General features: G+C 41.9%; 1 protein-coding gene across 23 annotated transcripts in view; it reads left to right on the forward strand.

The window, feature by feature from the left end:
* The window catches only part of UNC80 (unc-80 subunit of NALCN channel complex), a 118,187-nt gene that overhangs the window by 23,965 nt on the left and 77,025 nt on the right, over positions 1 to 17,197 (forward strand). For 10 of the 23 annotated variants that reach the window (XM_075607169.1, XM_075607173.1, XM_075607177.1 and 7 more), the window contains 5 exons: positions 141 to 297; positions 3,730 to 3,902; positions 6,191 to 6,403; positions 9,557 to 9,728; positions 16,071 to 16,219. In XM_075607169.1, the coding sequence (XP_075463284.1) occupies positions 141 to 297; positions 3,730 to 3,902; positions 6,191 to 6,403; positions 9,557 to 9,728; positions 16,071 to 16,219 (864 nt within the window). The remainder of the gene's footprint in view (positions 1 to 140; positions 298 to 3,729; positions 3,903 to 6,190; positions 6,404 to 9,556; positions 9,729 to 16,070; positions 16,220 to 17,197) is intronic. The other 13 variants (XM_075607183.1, XM_075607185.1, XM_075607190.1 and 10 more) reach the window with 6 other exon arrangements.

A 17,197-nucleotide genomic window follows, 5' to 3' on the forward strand; every position in this document is an offset into this window, starting at 1 on the left:
ATGTTGCGGGGAATAGCGCGTGGCCTCTGCAAGTGCGGGGACTCGTCGCAGTGGCGCCGATGGAACCGCCATCAATCCAGCTCTTAGTAATACTCCTCCCATTCATCACCTATGGAATCTCCTCTCTTTTGTGGCATCAGGTGAAGTTTACCAGTGCTGTGAAGCTGTCAGAAGCAGGGCCCGGAGCAGGACTGGACACTGGAAGGGATGAAGAAGAGAATTTTTTCAAGCGTCTTGGTAAATGGCGCTCAAGCAGAAGGAATACATCCAAGCTCCATCACACAGAAGAAAAAGATGGTTAGATATCAGGGTTCTCTTTTTCCGTTCCTTATGATTATTTTCCTCCTTCCATTACTTTTGATTTAACCCCTTTGCTGCTGGAGGGACTTGCAACGCACTGCGGAAACAATTCAACGCAACCCCCTCCGTCAGCAAAACAGTTACCCCATGTTCTCTCTCTCTCTCTCTCTCTCCTATTTATACCATCCAGACCAGCAGTGACTTTTTCATTTCCTTTACCACTCTTTCTTTTATCTTTTCTTTATTTAGTTTGCATGTTTTTTTTTTGTTTTTTTACCATTTATCCTACACTAATTTCACTTTTCCAACTTAGACTAAAAAAACAAAAAAGGAGCATTAAATTGGGCTTTTCAAAACAATTAGTACATTTGGGAGCATGTCTTCAACACTGGAAAAACCCCGTGCCATTTCAAAGCATGCTTCATTCCATCTCACCCCTACCAAGATATTCACTTTGCTTTAAAAAGATTTGGAGACAAGACTGAAAAACAAATCTACATTGTTAAATCCTTCGCCACGCACGATGGATGATTTCGTCCATTTTTATTCTTTTTTAGCTTTATTATTTACATCTATTTTTAGTCTCTCAAAACATTTAGTGAAATGAAAAATCCTGCCCAGATACCTTGTTTCAATTATCTCTTTTCTTCTGTGTTTGCATGATTCGCATTTGCATGGTCAGCATTTGCATAACCATCTCCAAAAGAGGCAGTGTCCTTTTTGCCTCAGCAAAATGAAGTGTAACATTGAACTGTAAGGCTGAACCTGCAGTACAATAAAAAAGCACACAAAAAAAACACCCAAAACACGGTTCTAGGTTTGGCTTTCCAGCGCTGCTCAGGGGATATACTGACACAATGAATGTAGAAGGGAGACATTTCTCCCAATCAGCTAGTGATAGAGGGACTGATGGTGGCATTGCTATTACACCTTACCTCCCACAAAGATGGGTGCTACACGCCAGGAAGAGAAATTAGACAGATGTCCCTTACAGTATAGGGCGTTACAAACAAGCCTATCTTATATATAAGAGTTAGTGGGTTATTTGCCTTCTCAATGTAGCTACTCTTCAATTCATCTCAAAATAATCGGAGCTACTGCTTCATTCGTAGGGGTGTGTTTAGACCCTTTAAGTAGTGAGTTAGTCTTAGATCTCAACCTTTTCAGTCTAAGAAAGCTGGAGTTGGGAGTACACACTTCATGTATGGATGGTGGGTGCCATAGAAATCTACGGAGGAAAATATTCACTTTAGACAGGGATTCCATGCAGGTATGCAACATTAAGTTAATTGGGCCTTTGGAGCCAAGTAAGCGGCGTTTGGGGGTAAATACCCAATGACTTGACCCTAATGGCATTGTCATCAATTGTATAGATGATTTCAGGTTAGCTGTGCTTAAGGACGGGATCTAAGCAGATGATGATCGTGATGGAGCTGACCACGGGACAATGCCTTTGGCTGCATTCCATCTCTGTCTCTCTGCTCTTGTGGTACTGTGCTTTGTGAAGTGATGCTGCTGTAATCTGCCTGTGCCTTTGTCCTCTTAGCTTTTCTATATCATGCCTATCTGTATGGTGCAAACTAAACAGCTGGTAGAAACAAACATAACGCCTTGAGGGCCAGATGAACCAGCGATGCATTCCAAAGCACTGCTTTATAGCTTGTCTGCCATGCAAGGCATTCACCTGAACAAATTGGTCCCACCATATTACATTAAAACGAGTGAACCATTTAAATGTACATATATAAGGGTACATTTTACAAGGTGAAGTACCCTCAGTCTCTCTTTCTGTATGTGGTTAGTGCCTACATCAGATTTACAGGGATCACAGTATTGATGGAACAAAATAAAGGGGTGCAGGGTATGAGACAGATTCCTGTATTCCCAATGTATGGTGTAAAATATGCTTCCCAAAGTAGTATTGCCAGGTTGCCCAGTCTGTAAAGCTCGGGGTCATCAGTGAGCATCTTTCTTTAAATTAAACTTTCCCTGATTCGGGAAATCCACAATGTCCTCGTTATTATCCTCTCTACTGTAATATGTAGGTAAACAAATAAAGTGCATATGTCACAGCGACAGTTTCCCCAATCACCATTCATTATGATCCCAAATAGGTCAACAGGTTGTCGGGCATATTTACGAGGCAGTGCTAGTCCGTAGGACACCTTCCAGCACTGGAAGGCACCTTTTAACCTATGCAAGTAAATGGACCGTGAGGTGTAGTCTGGCAGCAGAAGTTGTCTTATGGCCAAGCCCCGTTTAGTAAATACGGCCCTGTATGTGCCCAAGAGACAGCTGATGTTTGGGGTGTCTCATACTATTAGTTTGAGTTAGCCAGTTCTCACCACTTCTGGGAAGTCATATACAGTTTTCTCCAGTTTTGCACCAAAAACGAAACAGCATCAGATTTGAGGTTCCCGTTAAAAAAAAAGGTTGTTATTTTGTAACGATTTATGAGCTTCCATCAAGATGATATTGACTTTCTCTTCCCCATTTTGGTACCTTGTTTTTAAAGTATAAATCTATTACATCTTCTATTCTGTAAGTGTTGTGTAAATTAAAATTAAAATGTTTCTCTTGTCTCCCCCAACCACCCGAACCTACATGATTTTTTGTATCGATTTATTTTACCACATGAAAGCTTAAATGAATAAAGCCATGCCAACAACAGGTTGGATACATTTAAAATAATGCAATAATGGGTTAGTTGAACCTGGTGATGTCTCCCTGGTGTTAAACTACAGAAAACATTTGATACATGAGCCCAGTTTTAGTTTAGTTAATGATCTCATGTATATACTGTAACAAAAGACAAAAAGTCCCAGTACTATTTTGTGATATACATGAGGTTACACCCCTAGTATCGCTCCTTTTGACACAAATACATATGGTGTGGTGGGTTTGGGTTCTGAGCTTGCAGGGGTTGTGTGTTAGTTAATGATCTCTTAGCATTACAATTCAGAACCCAGCAACATAAGACATAGGAAATTGGCAACAGATTGTTCATAAGAGCATAATGAAAGACTGATTATATATCTATTTATTTAAGATATTCCACATCCTGGCTATGACATAAAAATCATTGATAGGCTAATCCTACATTAATATGTTTTCGTCTCAGCATCATTTGAATGATAAAAAAAAAAAAATGAATAAAAGAGTAGTGTTTAAAAAAGAAATTGGTGGTGTGGAAGCCAGCAAGTTAATGACTGCGGTGTGTGGAATACCTTGAAAGATCATTGTCTGTACGTGTCCCACATAAATCGCTGGGTGTTGTTGGTGATGCCACCATGTACGCTAAGCTTCAGATCACGCATTAGATTAGAGCGCTGGGGGGTAATCTAAGGTGATGGGGTTCTGCAATGGCTGTTTTATTTGTGAGATCTTGTGTCCTTCCCCCTCTTTCTTTCCACCCTCTGCCTCCTACAGGGTGTCACAGCTTTGATGACCACATGACGCCCAACCTGGAGGCTGGGAAGAATAAGAACGTGGTCAACCTGGGCGCCATACGGCAAGGCATGAAACGCTTCCAGTTTCTCCTTAATTGCTGCGAGCCGGGGACGATACCGGATGCATCTATTTTGGCCGCGGCCCTAGATCTGGTGAGTGTCTACGAGAACTGTGACCTTATTTAACACAAAAAGGTCATAAATTCAGGTGGTGACTCAGGCACCTTCTGTGTCCAGTCCTCTTCAATGCAGTTGTAGAAGATGACGTGTTTCCTTCCATTCTCCCTTGCACAAGCTGTTTTCCAATTCCCATAAGAGTCTGCTCACTTATACCAAAGGGTAGAAATGTAGAGTGGTTTGTAATATTGGTCCGTTAGAGGAATTCAGTCCATTTATACTAACTTTCTGCCTTATGCACCATGTATTACGGTAAGCTATTCCATGAAGCTGTATTTTCTCTATCCTTACATCTACAGTATGTTTGTATCTATCACTCTATCACATTTTTGTGACTCATAAATTATTTGATTTTATAGTACTTTTTTTTATCCTAAATGCTTTACATCTCACAAGGTTACATACTGTTACCCAATTACAGCTAGTCATTTATTGATCTACTTCGTAAGATCTGAACCTACATGGCATTTGAACCCATGAACACCATGTTGAAGGGATGTAACAGTTGTTTTGTGTTGCATAAAGCATGGAAATCCTTCCAACAGCAATTAGTTGAGCCTTTGCCTTATGTATATGACATGGAATGGTTGTCACCATTCCATGTTATCTTGACACATATGCTGTCCCAGCCATCAACACACCGCCTGCTATGAGTTGCTTCCAACTTAACACTGTACACCTAAACTTGTTTTTAAAACAAAGGTGCATTGAAGGAATATCTATTTTCTGAGTAACAAACCAATTTGACTAGAATCTATCTTTCAAGATCAGAATGTCAAGCAGCTTACCAGCAGACCAGGAAATTGTCACTGTTGTGCATTTTCGCACGCATTTTGCAGTTATGGGCACCTTGATGCTTCAATATTGGAAAGGCCACTCTCTACTTCCATGTGTTTTAAATGTTGAGCCTTGACCATTCTGTTTATTTTATTAAGGTGAAATGGGCAATTTGTGCTTCTTTTCAGCTTTGCATCTCCATTTGTGATGTGTTTCTGTGTCCTGTGATTCCATATCATTCATCCTACTCTCATATCTCCACCTTTTCCTTGCTTCTTCTTCAGGCATCAGGTAAGATAAAGACACAGGTGGGAGACTCCAGATCATCCGGATTGTGTTAGAACTCAGAATTCCAGTATTCCCATTATTATAGAAAAATTACCAATGTGGTGGGGTTTGTAAAGCATGTTGTTACCAACAAACCTTTGTATCTAGACCAGTGGTTTCCAAATTTTTTTGGTTAAGGAACCCTATGTGAAATTCTGAGGAACCCCAACCCTCTCTAATAGCGCGTCTGAGATCAGATGCATTGTAAGGAACACCAAACCTCTCTAATAGCGCATCTGAGATCACATGCATTGTAAGGAACCCCAACCCTCTCTAATAGCGCGTCTGAGATCAGATACATTGTAAGGAACCCCAACCCTCTCTAATAGCGCGTCTGAGATCAGATGCATTGTAAATTCTTCTGTATTCGGTACAATTTTAAAATTACCTGAACATTACAGGGACCCCTATAGGGACTGCCCAGGGAACCCAAGGGTTCCTAGGAACCCTGGTTGAAAAACACTGATCTAGACCCTGTTAAACTCTGTGTAATGTTCAAGGTGATATATGTATTCTGCACTGGATATATTAATTGTGGAATATCCTATATGTTCACCCCAACCTCAGAGAGGCCAGCAAAACAAGTGACTTAATCCACTCCAGTAGAGATGGGCAAATGTTGGGGGCATTTTTGGATCCGCAGCAGATCTACCACTTCCTTTGGTCCGTGAATTTCCACGGATCAGTTTCAAAAAGGGCGATTCGCTTTTTGCGGATTTTTGTTATTATTACCAATTCACTTCCGTGGATTCCGCAATCCGTTGGCGGATTCTAAAGTATCCGCCAACGGATCGCTGAATCCGCAGATTGGATTCTAGAAATCCGTCAAGGGATTGTTTCCAATGGCGGATTATGATGAATCGGCGCGGATTAAAACCGACCAAATCCGGCCGTGGATTTTACACAGTGAAATGGATTTTGGGAGGAAAATGTGAGAAAATCCATTAGACGGATTTGAGCGGCTTCGCCCATCTCTACCCTTCAGCTTCAATGCATTATAAACGGAAAACGGTGGAATTTGGGGCAATGGAATAGTATTGTTTGTAATTACAGTATTACTTCTCCGGTCAAAGCTTTGGAAGTAACTCCATGGTATGGAAATGATTTGTGAATGTTATTCGTGCTGTTTCTAATAATCCCATTCTCCCCCCCAATGGTAGGAAGCTCCGGTGGTGGCCAGAGCCGCCCTCTTCCTGGAGTGCGCCCGCTTCGTGCAGCGCTGTAACCGCGGCAACTGGCCGGAGTGGATGAAGGGACATCACGTGAACATTGCCAAAAAGGGCCTGTCCCGCGGCCGCTCGCCCATCGTGGGCAACAAACGGAACCAGAAGCTGCAGTGGAACGCAGCCAAGCTCTTCTACCAATGGGGAGATGTAAGGGAGCCCTTTCTGTTTTATGGCCACGCGGGGGCGATGAGTCATATTCACAACACTGCGAGAGTACAGTTTAGGCGGCACTTTAATTTGTTTATGATAAACATTGGCTCTTTCAGGGCACTTTATAATGACACGGGGGCGGGGGATTCCATAACTTATACGGGCGTTGCAAGGTTTCCACTTCTAAACTACTATGGGCTCTGCTGCAGGGACGTGCAAACTTTTTTTTGCTGCGCCCCCTCTACCTGTTCTGCTCCTGTGGTGCGCCCCCTCCCCCTTACCTTGCACGGCATCACGTGACCCGCGACGTCATTTGACGCGTGTGACGTCACACGATCAGGGCGTTACCATGAACACGAGTCCTGATGCCGGCAGAGACAAGGTAAGTATAGCGTTGCAGAGGCCTCGCGCGATCCCTCAGCATTTAATTTAAGGAAACGGCCCACGCCCCCCCCAGAAAAATCTTCCGCCCCCCCCCCCCAGTTGCGCACCGCTGCTCTACTGTATGTATCAAGAGGTATGTGTGTGCTGATGCACGCACATGCCTGAAACGTGACGTATTTATGAAGTCATTTTCAATGGCGGTAGAATTTGGCGCGTGCTGCGCTAGTATGCTGCGCGGGGAAAAAAGACTAACGCCACATTTAAGGTGACAGAAAAAACTAGAGCAGGAAATTGTCACCAAAAGAGCCACAAATCGCACATTTTTAATACATAGGCATGCGCCAATATGCAAATTGAACCACACCCTAACTCCTCCCACTTGCCCCATAAATCCCTCCTCTTGTGGCAGGCTGACAGACAGCCGGAAATGGAACAACTAAGATTAAAGCAGCAATACAGGTGTCATTATTTTTGTTGTTGTTTTTTTATTACAGGATTGAAGCAGGGGGTCTCTGGGGGTGAACTGTGTTAATGTTTGCTCCGGTGACCCGTCACATCCATAGATACAGTACTTACCTCCGTAGCAGGTGCTGGTATCTATGCAGGCAGAGTATACTGCGTGCCTAACGAACTGCCGGCATTTAAATGCCACTTGTCAAGCGGCCCAATAGGAAGCTGCGACGTCACCCGGTGCGGCTTCCTATTGGCCAGCATGCCCGGGACATTTAAACTCTGCGGAGATACCGGCACTGCTTCGGAGGTCTATATCTCTGGAAGCGGGGGGTCCCCGGAGCTGAAATTAACAGAGTTTCCCACGAGACTACCTGCTTCAACCCCGTAATAAAAATAAATATTTAAAAATCTGCCTGGCACAGATATATTTGAGCGCGATTTGCAACAAAATTACGGCTTGGCGCCAGCATTTTGCCCATGTGATTTTTCTACCTGCCGTAATGAAAAATTCGATTTATTTTGAATCCCCTTTGAAATTCCTGTTCCGACTGTTGAATTTTCGTTTTCAGTATCTTTTGGGCTACTTTCCGTTCCCGAGTGCCAGGGTGGCAAGGGAGGATTGCAATCATTGTCAACGATTGCATTGGAAAGCCCGCGAAATAAGCAAAAAGACAATTATGAGCAACTTTTTAAAAAAAAACGAAAGAAGGGTCACGCTTGGCAGACATTGCTGCACTCCGACATGTTACTGCGGTGGAGTTACTGATCATTTCTACTTCACTGTACTTTGTTTTTTTAATGATAGCTGCTTTCACATTATAGTGTAGGTGTAATTAAGTAAAATAATGCATGCTTGCTTCCTAATTAAATACCATGTTTAATTGCTTAGTGAGAAGCACAATAACGTCCTACAGAATGTGCTATGGTGGTCTTAACTTCCCTTTCTTTGAGGCATTATACGGCAACATTATTAAATCCTATGGAAACTCTTGAGGCATGCCTAGATATTTTGAAGTATCTGGAGGGGGGGGGGGCGGGGGAGGGGGGGTGAGTCAGTATTCATAGCTGTATGGGGTCATACCTGATGTTTATACCATAGTGTGGTAGTGATTAATTTATTAGCAGCATAAAGAGAGAGGTGGTAATGCCATTTTATAGATCATTGGGAAGACCTCACCAAGATTGTTCTATTCAGTTGTGGAGACAAGAGGGGTTATTCATTCATTTCGTATGTCTTTCTGGTGATATTGGGTCTATCCGTTAGAGCAGAATAATGTTGATTGAGCACTACCACGTGGAAACTTCCACTCAAGTCAATGGATGTTTCCTGTCTGGTAGTACCCAATCTACATTGTTTATCTTTAATCAATAATCCCCAATATCACCAGAAAGACATTAAAACAACAAGAGCCATTTGACGTCGCGGCGCCATGACAATGAGACGCTGCAGGAAGAGATGCCGCTGGACCAGGTAAGAGATACTTACAGAGGTACCGCTCTCTCTCCTGGTCATTAGTTTTACTGTTGTGGGGAGGAGAGTGTGGCCTCTGTAAGTGCAGAGCTTGGTGCAGAGACACCGATGGAATTGTCATCAAGCCGGCCCTGGGTCTACATCCTCAAACTAATCAGGAAAGGCTAAAAGACCCCAAGATGTACAACTTGGAGAGAATGGAGAGGAGGGGATATGGTAGAAAGTTTTACAAATATCAATGGTTTCAACCAGGTAGAGGTGGAAGTATATTTCAGAGAAAGGGAAGTGTTACAAGAGGTCATGCTCTGAAACTGAAAGGTTGAATCCTCAAAAGAAATGTCAGGGACTATTAAGTCACAGAAAGCATTGTAAATTCATAGACAGTCCCCCCAACAGAGGTGGTTGAGGCTAATACAGTAGGGAAGTTCAAAATTGCTTGGGATAGACACAGGGCTATCCTAAATATGAAATAAATCAAAACATCTAGTCGGGTCAGGGGTTTCACAGCAAGTGGGAAAATGGGATGATTAGTTGAGCGGAGTGGTTCTTATCTGCCGTCAATTTCTATGTATGTAATTGAGAGTTTTTTGGTTTTACTCATCCCTTTGAAACGCATTAATAAGAGGGCTCATCCAAAGGAAAAGTGGCGGAGAACAAGGAGGTAAGGGTGGTGGATGGTAACAGCAACAAGTCATGTTGGCCAGTTGCAAGAGGACATTTCTATGTACTAGCTAAGAGGTGGAGTGACCCTCTGAAATCTCACAATTGAAGCCATGAAGCTGATAATTACTAGATATACACCTGTATATTATTCAGAATGATAGGCATTATACTTTTTTCAGGTAATAGGTGCACGCCTCAATGAGGTCTGTCACAGTGAAAGTGAGAGTCCATCCAACCTGCTGGGCCTTATCTATGATGAAGAGACCAAGAGAAGGCTGAGAAAGGAGGATGAGGAAGAAGACTTTTTAGATGACAGTAAGGAGACTCCCTTTACTACAAGAAACCATGCTTGTAAGGAACTCTGCTTTAGGAGCACTATATTTCTTTCTTTTTCTCTTGCTTATTCTTGCTTGGTGATATGGGCAGGTTTACCACGTGTTGCCTGCTCCCCATAACAGATCACACCAACCTAGGTTTTTACACTGAGACAAGAGATTTAAAAGCTGTAGTTGTACTTTGAGCATACCCCATACACAGGAATGTTTGCAAATCTCCCAAATTGATTTAAAAGCCTGGTATGGTTGGATCTTATTGAGTGATCAGGAGTCAGGTGGTAATCCTACACACAGGCTGTATGCACTGAATTCCATTCTTTCCCATGTGTGATTGGTAGGTGAACCCAGGGTGTAGCTGAGTCTCCCCTTGGGATGCCATGTAGTTGCAGATTTCCAGATCAAGTTCTACCAGGTTTAAACAAGAGTGTGTTAAAAGCCCTTAGCTACTCTCACCACCTGAGTTTCTTCGTGCCCAGCAATTCTAAAAATGGAGAAATACGTAGAACTGGGTTTATTTTAAGCCTCACTGTTGATTACTGTCCAGAACTGCATTGTGACTGCTCAGTGATCTATAAATTGTCATCTTAGTGTCCATTCGTCAATGGAAAAAAGACTTTAAAATTACCCATTGCTGCCTTGTCCCAGGATCTCACGTGCAACGTCTGTTTGTGTCCAGATGGGTGTATACTGTGTGCCTTATTGCTCTGTGGAAAATACATTGTTACTTGTACTTAATGCTTTTTTTCTGTGCAGTCTGTTTACATATGTTACCAAGGCATTATACGTTGAGTTTCCATTTTAAGTGGATAACACTAAAGTAACTCTAACTACAATTTGTATTTGATTTGTGGAATAAAAGTGGAATAAAAGTACTCGCCCAAAATGTTGACTCCCTCTAATTTAGTAATCTCAGCAATGCTGTAATTCAAGATGAAAGGCATCTTGAAACCGCAACATCATAAAATTGACCAGTATATGTGCATAATGCCGTGGACATATGTGAACCAACCTTTCCTGCTAGAAAATGTTTCGGCACAGATCATTTTCTATCTGGTGTTGGTGTCTCGATGAAAATTTATATACAGTCGAAGCTATGTTGAAAACTCCATGGTTTTCCGCTCACTTTAAATGGCAAAGGAATCATCAGCTGATTGACCAAACCTCAAACAATTACTTTCATGGCATTAGGGGCTGTGTATGAAACAAGTGGTTTCCAAAAGGATTTCTTTTCACCACGAAAAGGGATTTCACGTTGCCCCATCAGTAACATAGGTGTATAGAACGCCAGTGCACCTGAAGAACAAGTCCTTGTAATAATAATAACTGCAGTGGAAAAGACTCCCAATATACTGTGTATAGTAGTTGCCCTAATAGGGTTAGGGGACTAGTACTTAATGCCACTGGCACCATTTATAATTAGTCCAGACAAAAGTCCCATATATGGAGAAAAACAGGGCACAATGACCCACAAAGCAGACTCACTTTTTTCCTCCAGGAGTATCCAACAGCAGATGATTGAGTGGTGTGCAATCTACCAGATAGGCAGCAGGAACAGGTAGAAAAATGGCAGTGTATTGCCAAAAAAGATCAGGAGGAGGCTCACGGTTGCAGCAGCAAGAATTTATTGCATAAAAAAGATTGGACTAAATGTCCCCCCTAAGCCACAGCAATAGTCCACCAACGCGTTTCGTACTCTATGCCCTTTCTCAAGGTGTACATAACGCTATAGAAAGCCGATATTTATACCCTGGCGCCGAACACGCCATTAGGTGACATCACAGACAGTCTAACAGGCCACAGGCTGGCATCTCCTATTAGACGTATCCTTATTGGGTAAATGGATCGCGTCATATCAAATAACTTTATTGAAAACAAACACACCCCTCCATTCAATACAAGGGATATGGGATACAAGGTGAAAACCCTCCGATTGGCTTACTGAACACAAGAACAAATATAACTTTATTAAGTCTAACATTAACATCTTATTTAATAAAAACGCATGTGACGTCAGAAAAACGACTTCTTCCCCCAGTGCAAACAGAACATAATCAACAAAAACTTTATCAAAAAAAGAAAAAGAATAATAATGAATTTTGTACAGAAAAAAGAGCAAGAATGAAAAAGTGCCATTAATCTAATGTTTTAGAAAAAATAACTCCCAAAAAGAGACATTAACGATAAAAAAACAAATCATTAAGAAACAGCACATTTGCACAATAATAACACACACATGACAAAAAAAAGGAAATATGTATAAAAGAAGATATACATTTTCTCCTTCATATCACCTGAGCTCAAATAGAGCACACTAACAACCCAATGACCATGAGCAGAATAAAAAAAGGAAAAAAGGAACCTTAATTCATTACATCAAATGCACATGGTCCAAGGTATAATGATGTGCAAACCAGAGACCCAGGGTATATAAAGGGGGGGAAAAATAGCTATATATTGATCAGGGATATACATAAGGTAAATGAAACACAATAACTTCTAGTTGCTTAGATGTAATTTGATTCTAAAACATTTCTTTGTGATATTACTACTTGTCCTTATGACTGAAAGCAACTAGAAGTATACATTGATATTATATGAAGGAAATATGATACAAATAGAGAAAGTTAATTTATCTTAGGAACCAAAGAGAAAAAAAATCTGCTTTATCTACTAACCGTTATAAGTAGCAAGGAAGCAAAAATGACAATAGTCCTGTTCACTGTAATTCTTATATATTTGGCCACTTAATTCATCCACTGAGCTTCATACATAGCACCTAAGTTCATGTAAGGAATGAATTCTGCGCTCGTGTAAAAGATCAGCGACTTGCTAATGTTAAAGTTAGTGTTATCAGCTAGTTTTGTTGTCTATGTGAAAGCTTTTTATGTACATGTTTATCAAGTTGATGTGGGAATATTTGTGATGTCAGAAGTGCAACCAGACTAAATTATTTTCCAGCAATAGATAAATCATGACTTATGTCTTATAAGGACGTATAGCTTGCATTACATTGCCAAAATTAAATAAAGTAGGCAACAACAAAAAAACACCAAATAGATCAAATAAAGTTTAAAGTCAGAAAAAACAATAATCATGAAAAACAAATGAAAGATATATAACTAGTATGGTATTAAAAAGACAATTGCTTCTTCATTGGCTTTTCCAATGGTTCCAATTGGTTTCCTTGTGGATAATTAGCATAACTATAAAACATCTCCAGTGTCATTCTTTAATAATCAGGACGAGGTTGATAGATCAATATACACACACTAGCAAAATCTTATATCACAACTCATGTAGGGCCTATTCTCGTAGCTCTGAAGTTGTCAGTGCAAAACCCCGTAGTTGGACATGTTCAGAAGTAGCGGAATGAAATGTTAGGAAAAACCCTATTCTCTATTGCAAATCGCATATTCTAAACCGCTTCTATAAAAAAAAACACAAACCGCCTGGTTTAACAGCCAAACCGCCTGGTTTAACAGCCAAACCGCCTGGTTTAACAGCCAAACCGCCTGGATTGTACGTGCGTTAGAAACGGAATTCAATCCGATTGGAAAGGGTTCTTTAGAAGCGACTTGTCACACTTCGGAGCTACCATAATAGCCCTATGGTCCTTACCTCAAGCACTCCCGGTGAGCCCTGGGTGCAGTACACACCGGACCACTGCGGATCGAGAGACGCGTTTTGGGGCACTGGGAATGAGGAAAAGACCCTTTTACAGGAGTTGCGATGCGAGATTTTACTTGTGCGTGCATAGTGATCTGTTATATTTTTTCTGTTAGTAAATGGTATACCACCATTTAAAGCGGCAAACCACGCGGGGCGCTTTCCCCCCATTATTTTTCATTTTTAAAAAAAATAGGATTGAAGCAGGGACCCCATTAATTTCAGCTCAGGGGACCCTCTGCTTCCGCAGAAACATACCTCCATAGAGGGTGGTGGTAGCCGGGATCATATAATGGCCTCTTTTCAAAGCTCCCCGCACCCTGTGGGCCAATAAGAAGCCATAACGTCACCCGGTGCGGCTTCCTATTGACCCCTGTGGCGCAGGGGCTTTAAATTTGTAGGAGATAGCGGCACCCCCTTCGAAGGTAAGAACCAGGAGATCCCTGGAGCTAAAATGAATGAGGTTCAGCTCCGGAGACCCCCTACTTCAACCCTATGTAACAAAAATAAGAAAATAAAAAGCGTCTTGGATTGATCACTGTGTTTCTGTTTTATAATTATACTCAAATTCAAATATGCTTTAATGAGATCATTTCACTTAGTCTGCAAAATCTCCGATATACTGTAACCGGCACTAATTCTATTGCTGCATCTCTCTTCGAAGAGAAGCTGCCTCTCTATTCCCTGGTTGCATCTTTCTGTGCTATTAACGTTGCTTTTCTCCTACCTAGTTTAGCTTTAGAACAATGCATGTGTCTACTGTAATAGCAATGCTGCAGGTTATGATGTTGTCTTTGCATGCACATGACCTGATTTGTCACATGTTGAGAAACCAGTACCAGTACCAGTACCACCAACTAATATGATTGCTTGAAACCGAAAAGAGATGTGTCATTGTCAGACGCCTTCCCTCCACATAGCCCGTTGTGTAAGTAATGGAGAGTTTCCATACATGACCAAAGTGCTTGTACAATGAGGCAAGAAACTAATTTCTTGTGCCTCTTTGAGAATCCTTAATAGATAGTACATTATTATTATTATTAATAATAATTTTTAGCATTTGCTGTTGAACATATCACCTGGGGATCGTAATGATTATCACAAAACCTAAGCAGGAACGTGAGCAAAACCGTTTTCCATCAGCACAAAACAAAACCAATGTGGTTTTCCTGTCAGTCACTGTCATCAGCAGGAATAAATGACTGACTTTCAGGGCACTAGGCGGCTGCACTCAGCTTGTAAAGGCGGCTTTATGTACAATAAATGGGTCCTTTACTATAGCTGCCCCCCACAGAGCTGAATATGTGCTATTTTATTTACCAAGAAAAAGTTCACTGGTTTTTCAACATGTCATATATGCAATGAGATATCTCAAAGGTTGCTCAAGTATGGCAGAATTATTTTACTTTAAAGTTGTTCAAGGCACAATGTACCAATTATATATTTGAAGTTACATTCCCATAAGTGCACCGCCTGGAATGTCTCATTGCATATCTAATACGGTATATTATGTTAAGCGTTTAATGTTTGCAAAACCCTTCCTCTTCCTTCCATTTTCTACTCTTTCTTTGTTTTTTTTGCTCTTTAGTCTCCCACTCCTTTCCTTCTCCACTCCCTCCCCCCCCCCCCCCATCCTTTGCTCCTTTCTTCTCTCCTCATCTCAGTGGCCCCACACATACCTCTTGCCCCCTTTCACCTGTTTCATTTGCGTTTGACCCCTTCAAATCTGGAGAGAGCTGCACTGCTGACTCATCCAGCCATGAAGGACTCAAATAATTAATCTCTAAGGGAAATAAAATCAGCGGTAGGCTGATATGGTCAGTAACTATAGCTGCTTTAGTGAAAGACACGTTTAAAGACTGAACATGAAAGCAATGAGATATGTATTTAACCCTTCACACTTGAGATCTGTTTCAAAACTTTCTTATCTAATGCTAATATTTATTTATGCCGGGTTTGACTTTATTTTACAAAGTGATCTCCAGCCTTTCCAGCTCCAAAGAGGTTAATCTACCATCGTGACAACCCTGATCCAAGAAGGAAGGCACTTTCTATAATCTGATCTACAAAGAGTTTGAAAGACTTAGGTGTGGAGGAGTTAAATGAAGTTCTGGCATTTTCTTCACTTGTATTTAGTTGGGCAGCAAAGGCAGATGCATTCAGCATGCCAGGGATCCTTTATCATGGGTTACTGAGTTGACACAGACACCGAACTGGCACAGTGTGTACACGAATTGCCTTGAGACCATTTAAAACCACAGGCATGCAACAGTTTTCAGAAACATACCTTAAAACACGGCTCAGGTGGATCGTTTTCTCCTAGATCCATCCCTTTCATCATTATTATTATCTATTATTTTATTTAGTTCTCTTTAAATCCATAATTGTATCTTTTTGTAAAATGATTATTATCACTCAGCTGCCTCGCATCACTTTTCCTGCGCAGATTTGGCAATGTTCCTTAGACCAGATGCAGCCCCTTTTGCATCCTGGAATACTTATTTTGACTCTTATGTCTCAAACTGTAGCAGCTTTGCGGTTTAAGTTGACAGTAGGCAATTCTTGAAGACATTACCCTGGTTTTGTGCCCGTGCCCCTCTCTGATGCTTGATCACTGATCCAGTGGTTATGTCATGCCCACAATGTGACTTGTTAATTCTAGGTCTGAGCATCCTCTGCTCTCCTTACCCAGCATCTCACTTTATAGGTTCTGTAAACCCAACCAAGTGCGGCTGTCCCTTTGCACTGAAGATGTCCGCATGTCAGCTACTTCTAGAGATTACCACCTTCCTCCGGGAAACCTTCCCATGCTTACCAAGGCCCCGTGCTGAGCCACTTGTGGTATGTCCTGGTGTCAGACTTCTGCAGCACTGGCAATTATAAGTCATGTCTAATTCTCTCTCAAATCAGAACAAGGGCTTCTCAAACCGTCTACTTCTGGTAACATTCATTTTTTTTATCTTTTACTGAATCTTGGAGTGCTTCCTCTGTTTGAATTGGTGGTAAATAAGTCTGTTACCCTATGCAGCAAGGTGGAGGGGCAGACACTTTAAGGCTCAGTCACCAAGACACAGAAGATTAAGGGTATCATGCAGTAAGCGGCGGAAAAATGCATTAGCCAGTTTAGCAATTAGCCATGTTTTTGGCGTGTATGCTGTAAGGGGCGAATCCCTGGGGTATGAATGCGCCACCACCATTTGATGAAATGGCATGTAACCGGTGGCGGGACGGCTGCCTGGCGAGAAACTGCCGAGAAGCCGTCCCCTGCCGAGTTGTGTTTGCAGCAGAGAGAGATCCGCTGCTCTCTCGGCGCAAACATCAGCACAATAAAAATTATTTTTAAAACAACTTTTATTCATAGTGTACATGTGCAGGGGGTCTCCGGAGCTGAACCGCATTGGTTTCAGGTCGGGGGACCCCCTGCTTCCCGAGATACAGACCCCTTTATGAGGTGCCGGTATCCCTCTGCATTTAAAGGTCCCGATCACGTGACCGCGGAATGTAAACAAAGCAGAGGGATACCGGCACCCTCTAAAGGGGCCTGTATCTCGGGAAGCAGGGGGTCCCCGGACCTGAAACCAAAGCGCTTCAGCTCCGGAGACCCTCTGCACATCTACACTATGAATAAAACACACATATCAATTAAGACTCGTTCCTTACCTTACAGGGTATCTGCTATGGTAGCGAAGCAGCATTAATATTTATTTAATAATACTGTACAGTGAGCAGGGGGTCCCCCGACCTGAATCACTTTGTGGACCAGGGACCCCCTGCTTCCTGAGTTACAGGCCCCGGTATGTGTGATCGGATGGGCAGTGT

Source organism: Ascaphus truei, chromosome 7 (assembly GCF_040206685.1).
Source record: "Ascaphus truei isolate aAscTru1 chromosome 7, aAscTru1.hap1, whole genome shotgun sequence".
NCBI lineage: Eukaryota > Metazoa > Chordata > Amphibia > Anura > Ascaphidae > Ascaphus > Ascaphus truei.